This window comes from Mustelus asterias, unplaced genomic scaffold, assembly GCF_964213995.1.
Source record: "Mustelus asterias unplaced genomic scaffold, sMusAst1.hap1.1 HAP1_SCAFFOLD_129, whole genome shotgun sequence".
Classification (NCBI taxonomy): domain Eukaryota; kingdom Metazoa; phylum Chordata; class Chondrichthyes; order Carcharhiniformes; family Triakidae; genus Mustelus; species Mustelus asterias.
Window position 1 is genome coordinate 638686 of NW_027590163.1, and position 8512 is coordinate 647197.

Below are 8512 nucleotides of genomic sequence, written 5' to 3' on the forward strand. Positions count from 1 at the left end.
CAACACAAGACTCTGGGATCAATGAGGGGAGCAAGGAAGAGAAAGATAGAGAGGTAGGAGCAGGAAGTATTGAAGGCGAGGCTTTTATGTATCTCCAACTCGACCCGAGCTTTGAAGGAATCATTAGCTCACCCACCTAGAAGGTCCAGATCATCAGGTGTGTGTGAACACGAACACTTCCAGGTTCCCCTCCAAGTAACACACCATCCTATCGTGTCTGACATCCAGTGCTCGTTGAGCAGAAACGTCCTCCAATTCAATACTGGGAAGAGGAAAGCCACTGTCTTCAGTGCTTGCAACAAAATCCACTCCCCACCTACTCTCTCTGTTGTAACTCTTTGAGGCTGAACCAGACAGTTCATTAGCTGGTTGTTAAATTTCATCCCAAGCTGAGGTTCTGATTACATATCACTAAGATTATTATATTAACACCTATAGCAGAGCTGGAGTTATTTTGCAATTCAGCAGAAACAAACCCAAATGAACTGGTTCAGTCTGGATATGATTCACGCCAAAATCCAATCACTGCAGTTACTTCGAATTTGTTGGTGTTTCAGCAGCCCGGATAAGGCAAACCTTATCCCGGACTGGGGTAAACACAGTAAGGAGTCTAACAACACCAGGTTAAAGTCCTTTGTTGCTAGACTCCATACCAGGGTAATGCAGGGTCAGATTACCCGGGTCAGAGGGTTGATGCAGTTTGAAAGACAAGTTGTCTTCATTCTGAACAATGGGGAACAAGCTCCTCCCACTCATTGTCAACATTGCCCCCTACAAAGATGGCGGCAGCGCCAGCGTCCTGTTGCACATTGCCCCTAACAAAGATGCCCGACACAGATGCACATTCCCACCGACAGAATGGCAGCAGTCAGCCCAGGCCCAACACTACAAGTTGCGGCCCCATTTCGGACGAACAGAGGGACCGATACGTTCTTTTCTGGGGTGTGAGTTTGAACAACATGTTTACGAAGCCTCTCCACCCACCTGCCAGATCCATCGCTCTCTGCGCACCACACTCCACCTCGTTTCATCTCGGATCCGACTTCTAACCGTCCGGCCCTCCCCATTACCCGCACTGCGCATGCTTCAGGTCCCGCTCCTCATTCACTCCGATTGGTTGGAGGACCAGCCGCTCCCGCTCGGTCCGCCAGTCCCACCCCCTCTTCCTATTGGTCTGGACCTGCTGTCAATCATTCCCGAACATTGTGACGCTGAGCATGCGCAGTGTGGCTCATGTCCAGGGACAGGCGCTTGTTTGTGTGATCTTCAGGCGGGAAGGAGGCGGATAAGCGGAGGCAGCGTTAGGGGCAGTGGGTGGGAGGGGAGGCCTCAACATTCAGAGGAAACTCCATTCATCAGGGCCTGGATATCATCAGCCTTTGAGTTTAAGTGTTGAGTTCCAGCTCATTACCGCTTACTGTGTAAAAAAACCTTCCTCATTGTCCCCCGTGTCTCTTTCCAAAATCTTAAAACTGTGTTCATAAGTTCGTAAGATATAGGAGCAGAATTAGGCCATTTGGCCCATCGAGTCCGCTCTGTCATTCGATCATGGTTGATATGCTCCTCATCCCCATTTTCCTGCCTTCTCCCCACAATTCTTCAACCCATTACCAATTAAAAATCTGTCTAACTTCTCCTTAAATTTACTCACTGTCCCAGCATCCACCACACTTTGGAGTAGTGAATTCCATGGATTCACAACCCTTTGGGAGAAGTAGTTTCTCCTCAACTCTATTTTAAATTTGCTACCCCTTATCCTAAGACTATGACCTCTCTTCCGAGGAGGAAGCAGGCTTGGAGGGCCGAAGGGCCTGTTCCTGTGCTGTAATTTTCTTTGTTCTTTGTTGCTCCACAAGAGGAAGCATCCACTCCACGTCTACTTTATCCATACCTTTTATCATCCTATATATCTTAATCTGATCTCCCCTTATTCTTCTAAATTCCACAGAGTATAGGCCTAAACTGTTCAATATCTCTTCACACAACAAAGTCCTCATGTCTTCAATCAATCTGGTGAACCTCCTCTGAACTGCCTCCAATGCTGCTACATCTTTCCTATCTTGTAAGATAGATTCCAAGATGGCGCCGGAGCGAGGCAACTTCTTGCAAGCTGTGCCCAGCATACCTTCTAATTCTAACTTTTACTCTCGTTCTATGCTTCTAAAATTTCATTCTAACTCTTTTAAACTCTCTAACAATGCTTGAATGCAATTTCTTACACCCTAGCTATGACTGTAACACTGCACTCTGCACTCTCTCATTTCCTTCTCTATGAACGGTATGTTTTGTCTGTATAGCGTGCAAGAAACAATACTTTTCACTGTATGTTAATACATGTGACAATAAATCAAATCAAATCAAATCGATAATGAGAGCTCATCTTTTCCTTCATCCCTGGAATCAATCTGGTAAATGGTCTCTCCCCAGTGTGAACTCACCGGTCTGTCAGCAGGTTGACCGCGCCCCCAAATAAAAGAGAATGTGGAACTTGGTACACAACAAGTGGTTGAGTTGAACAGCAAGAATACATTGAAGGGGAAGCTAGATACATACATCATAGAATCATAGAAATCATAGAAACCCTATAGTGCAGAAAGAGGCCTTTGGGCCCATCGAGCCTGCACCGACCACAATCCCCCCAGGCCCTACCCCCATATCCCTACATATTTACCCACTAATCCCTCTAACCTACGCATCTCAGAACACTAAGGGGCAACTTTAGCATGGCCAATCAACCTAACCCGCACATCTTTGGACTGTGGGAGGAAACCGGAGCACCCGGAGGAAACCCACGCAGACACGAGGAGAATGTGCAAACTCCACACAGACAGTGACCCAAGCCGGGAATTGAACCCAGGTCACTGGAGCTGTGAAGCAGCAGTGCTAACCACTGTGCTACCGTGCCGCCCACATAAGGGAGAAAGAAATAGAAGGATATGCTGAAGGGTGGGGGGGGGGGGGGGGGGGGTGGAGATGGATAACAGTGGGTGGAGGCTCATGTGGAGCATAAATACTGACACAGACCGATTGAGCCGGCTGGCCCGGCCCTGTGCTGTAGACTCAATGGAACAGAGACTAATGTATTTATTTGAGATCTGACTGCAGTGGTAGATGCAGAATCTATCAGATAAATTCAGGCCAGACTTAAGGGTCACGGCTGTTGTGATCTCAGTGAAAACAGTGCGGAGCAGCCACAGCATCTCGGTTACGATGAACATTCACCTTCTGAAAGCCCTTGTGTGGCCGGTGCTAATGTGTGTCTGTGAAAGCTGGACTATCAGTAAGAGTGACGAGGCTCCAATAAAAAAGTTTGAAATGAAAGGACTCGGACGGATATTCCGTGTGTCACGGACGGCAAAGTGGGTGAATGAGTGGGTGCTGGAGAAAGCTGGTGTTCACCGGAACCTGTTTGAGGCTCTGACATCCAGGAAGCTCACCTATTTTGGACAGGTATTGTGAATAGGGAGGGAGTGTTTGGAAAAAGAGGTAATGTGAGACAGAACACCTGGAAAATGTGTGCAAGGAAGGCCCGAGATGGGTGGATAATATCGGAATGTGGACCGGCCTCCCGATGGGACAGGCAGTGAGAGCAGCTGAGAAATCAGTGGAGAAAGATTGTTCAGAGTGCGGCCAACCCTCAGAACGAGGACGGATAAAAGACAAGACACCTATAGTGGGAGGAAAAAGACTATTTACTATCCAGGATAAAATTAATGTAATCTATAGAAACTAGGAGCAGGCCATTCGAGTCTGCTCCACCATTCAACATGATCATGGCTGATCCTCGATCTCAATGCCATATTCTCCCCACACCGCTTGAAGCCATTAAAATCTAAAACAAAAATTATCTCTTCCTTGAATATATTCAGTGACTTGGATTCCACAGCCTTCTGTGGTAGAGAATTCCACAAGTTCACTGTCCTTTGAGTTAAGAATTTTTTTCATCATCTCAGTCTCACCTGACATCTGCTTTTGTGGATCATTTCAGTGGAAATGTGCCCTCGCTCAAAGGGAATCAGCCACTGGAATGAAAATTGAGAGACCGGCCAGTCCAACAGCAAGAAACCCTCTGACCCTCCCACTTCACCAACTGTTAGAATGAACATGCTTCAGTCCTGGATGTGATTTACAGCAGCAATAAGAGCAGAATCCAACCCCTGTAATCACTTGTGAACTCGCTGGTGTTTCAGCAAGCTGGATAACTGAGTGAATCCCTTCCCACACACAGAGCAGGTAAATGGCTTCTCTCCAGTGTGGACTCGCTGGTGTGAGAGCAGGGTGCATAACTGAGTGAATCCCTTCCCACAGTTGGAGCAGGTGAATGGTCTCTCCCCAGTGTGAACTCGCTGGTGTATCAGCAGCGTGGATGTCCGAGTGAATCCCTTCCCACAGTCAGAGCAGGTAAATGGTCTCTCTCCGGTGTGAACTCGTTGGTGTGTCAGCAGGGTAGATAAATCACTGAATACCTTCTCACACTCTGAGCAGGTAAATGGTCTCTCCCCAGTGTGAACTCGCTGGTGTCTCAGCAGATGGGATGACCGAATGAACCCCTTTCCACACACAGAGCAGGTGAATGGCTTCTCCCCAGTGTGAACTCGCTGATGTGCCCGCAGGGTGGCTAACTGGGTGAATCCCTTCCCACAACTGGAGCAGGTGAATGGTCTCTCCCCAGTGTGAACTCGCTGATGTGTCAGCAGGGTGGATGACCGAGAGAATCCCTTCCCACAATTGGAGCAGATGAATGGTCTCTCCCCAGTGTGAACTCTCTTGTGTCTCAGCAGGCTGGAGGAATCTCCGAATCCTTTCCCACACACGGAGCAGGTGAACGGCTTCTCTCCAGTGTGAACGCGCTGGTGCGTCAGCAGATGGGATGACTGAGTGAATCCCTTCCCACAACTGGAACAGGTGAACAGTCTCTCCCCAGTGTGAACTCGCTGGTGTTTCAGCAAGTTGGAAGACTGATTGAATCCTTTCCCACAATTGGAGCAGGTGAACGGTCTCTCCCCAGTGTGAACTCTCTGGTGTGTCAGCAGGGTGGAGGAATCTCCGAATCCTTTCCCACACACGGAGCAGGTGAACGGTTTCTCCCCAGTGTGACTGCGTCGATGTGTTTCCAGCACAGACGGGAATCTGAATCCCTTTCCACAATCCCCACATTTCCACGGTTTTCCCATGCTGTGGGTGTCTGCGTCTTGGTGCTTTTCCTGTCACTCTGATGGTTAAACAGGCAATGGTTTCCCTCTCCTAATGAGTGACTCCATTAGAGCTTGATGTGAAGTTTTGTTTGAGATTTCTGTTGGCAAATCCTCCCCTTTTAATATCCTGTAAAAGGAGTTTACAAATGTCATCACAGTCAGTACAGCTCAGAAACTCAGCACAGACAATCCTAGTTGCTGTGGAACATTCTTTCCTCACTGGCTTAAAGTGAATAATGAGTTTAAAATATCATAGCGAGTCAGGAAATCAATCAAAATGCTCACAAAAGAGTGGAATTTATCTCCAGATGTACAGAAATCAGAAATAGTGAAATTATGTTCAATTCATACAGAATTTTAAGAACCAGTAGAATCCCTGCAGAGCAGAAAGAGGCTCTTCAGCCCATCAAGTCTGCACTGATGACTCGGATAAATGAACGTGATTCAATCCTGGATGTGATTAACAGCAGCAATAACAGCAGAATCCAACCCTTGTCATCACTTGTGAACTCGCTGGTGTCTCAGCAGGTGCAATGACTGAGTGAATCCCTTTCCATAGTCAGAACAGGTAAATGGCCCCTCACCAACGTGAACTCACCGATGTGTCAGCAGGTGGAATGACCGACTGAATCCCTTCCCACACACAATGCAGGTGAACGGCCTTTCCTCAGTGTGAACTTGCTGGTGAATCACACCAGCCCCAGAGCCATGGAATCTCGCTCAGATAACAGAGCACAGCACTAACAATTCTGAACTGTAGATGAGTGTTCAATAATACTCACCTCTGGAACAATTCCACTGTTTTCAAATTTAAACTTGCTGCTGGAGCCTGCAGCTGGAAAGATGTCAGAAGCACTGGAGTCAGAGACAAATTGCAGTCTCTAAATCCTCTAACTCCCTAAAAGCAGATTACAAGAGTCATGTGTCAACTATGGTTTGAAATTACGAGATAAACATTTTTCTTCGTTTGAGATTGCTGTGTAAATCCTCCCCTTCTAAACCCCAGGAAAAGGAGTTTCCAAAATCCATCATTCAGTCCAGGATAGAAATATGGAATATTCTCTCCTCCTGTTTCCTGATGTAAGATTACTTAAGATCAATATGTTTACATTGGGAGTAGTTCAGACAAGGTGCGCTAAGCTGATTCGGGACACAAATGTGTTTGTTTTATGAAGAAAGTTTGGACAGGGTGCATCCATAATCATTGAATTTTAGAGAAATGAGAGATGAACTTCTTGAAGCATAAAAGATTATCTGGGTGCTTGACAAAATAAATCCTGAAATGATGTTTCTCCTCAACGGTGAATCTAGAACAGCAGGTCATTTAAAAATAAAGCTCTAAGACAAAGATGCTTGCCACTTGAACACACCACCCTGACTTCCTGTCCACACGTCTGTCCTTGGCCTTTTGCAATGTTCACGTGAACCCCAAAGCAAACCAAAAGGACAGTACCTCATCTTCCGAATGGGCACTTTACAGCCTTCCAAATTGAACATTGAGTGAACAACTTTAAAGCGTGAACTCTCCCCTCCACCGTCACCGAATTTCCATTAGTTTTACTTAATTTTGTTTCATCTTTTCATCTCATTCATCCATTTATATCATCTTTCTTTCTCTCTTCCATTTTTCCACTTCCCCATTCCCACTCTCCTTCTTCTGCCTCCCCCCTCCAGGCCCACTGCCTTAACCATCTATACCTCTGTTCTGCCATTCAAAACATTCTGATCTCTTAATGGACAGTGCTAACCACTGTGCCACCGTGGGCGGCACGGTGACACACTGGTTAGCACTGCTGTCTCACAGCGCCAGGGACCTGGGTTCAATTCCCAGCTTGGGTCACTGTCTGTGTGGAGTTTGCATGTTCTCCCCATATCTGCGTGGGTTTCCTCTGGGTGCTCCGGTTTCCTCCCACAGTCCAAAGATATGCAGGTTAGGTGGATTGGCCATGCTAAATTGCCCCTTAGTGTTAGGGGGACTAGCTTGGTAAGTGCATGGGGTTATGGGGATAGGGCCTGGGTGGGATTGTGGTTGGTGCAGACTCGATGGGCCAAATGGCCGCCTTCTGCACTGTAGGATTCTATGATTCTCTGATTTTTAGCAACTTCTCAGCCGCCTTTATCCTCATTTCCATTCGCTTTGTCCCATTCCACTCCCCCTCCTCATAGTATGAATCTTTTCTGATTCTCTTTCCCCTTAGCTGTGACGAAGGCTCATCCAGACTGGAAACATTGCCTCTATTCTGATTCTCTCCCCACAGAAGCTGTCAGACCTGCGGGGTTGTCCAGCATTGTCTGGTTTAGCTCCGCCCACTGACCGCGCATGCGCCCTGCTCCCCACGGAACAAAGATGGCGACCGGTGCACTGGGCCTGATCCCGGATAAAATCCCCGCAAACCCGGGACCCGCAGGCTCTTATTCGGCCCTTGCGTTCTACAGCGGGTGTTTGTGAAGCCTCCGCTCCCTCCCCACCCCGACTCCCGGCTCCATTCCTCCCTCCGCCCCACCGATTTTCACCCGCTAAAAACATAGCATCTCCCTCACTCGCAGGGCTCCGAGCAAAGTGACACAACGCATGCGCCAGAGACAGCACCACGCCGGCGTACTGGCCTCCTGTGGAGTGAATAGGGCACTTTCACACCCGCAGTGAATGCTGGGTGATAACTGCACCATTGAAATCTCAAAGAGTTAATACAAAATAAAATTGTTAACATTTGAGATAAATTAACAAAATATTGTGAATTGGTGATCTGCTGTACTCCATTTCTGAAAGTTCTGCTGTGGATCCCACACAGAGATATCAAAGCTTTTATACCGTTTCTCCTCTCCTTCCTCGATGGTGCTGATTCTGGCTGGGTTCAATCGTGATGTGGAGATGCCGGCATTGGACTGGGGTAAACACAGTAAGAGGTCTCACAACACCAGGTTAAAGTCCAACAGGTTTATTTGGTAGCACAGGCTTTCGGAGTGTTCCTCCTTCAGGTGAGTGAAGAGTTGTGTTCACAAACAGGGCATTCATAGACACAGACTCAATTTACAAGATAATGGTTGGAATGCGAGTCTTTACAGGTAATCAAGTCTTTACAGGTACAGACAATGTGAGTGGAGAGAGGGTTAAGCACAGGTTAAAGAGGTGTGAATTGTCTCCAGCCAGGACAGTTAGTGAGATTTTGCAAGCCCAGGCAAGTCATGGGGGTTACAGGTAGTGTGACGTGAACCCAAGATCCCGGTTGAGGCCATCCTCATGTGTGCGGAATTTGGCTATCAGTTTTTGCTCGGCAATTCTGCGTTGTCGTGTGTCGTGAAGGCCGCCTTGGAGA

General features: G+C 47.6%; 1 protein-coding gene across 1 annotated transcript in view; it reads right to left on the bottom strand.

The window, feature by feature from the left end:
• Positions 1-7741, bottom strand: part of LOC144484832 (uncharacterized) — a 102259-nt gene extending 94518 nt beyond the window's left edge. The window contains exons 1-3 of the mRNA XM_078203193.1: positions 7700-7741; positions 5978-6085; positions 4168-5322 (exon numbers count right to left, since the gene is read on the bottom strand). Of these exons, the coding sequence (XP_078059319.1) occupies positions 4168-5174 (1007 nt within the window). The 5' untranslated portion in view covers positions 5175-5322; positions 5978-6085; positions 7700-7741. The remainder of the gene's footprint in view (positions 1-4167; positions 5323-5977; positions 6086-7699) is intronic.
• Positions 7742-8512: the final 771 nt, after the last annotated feature.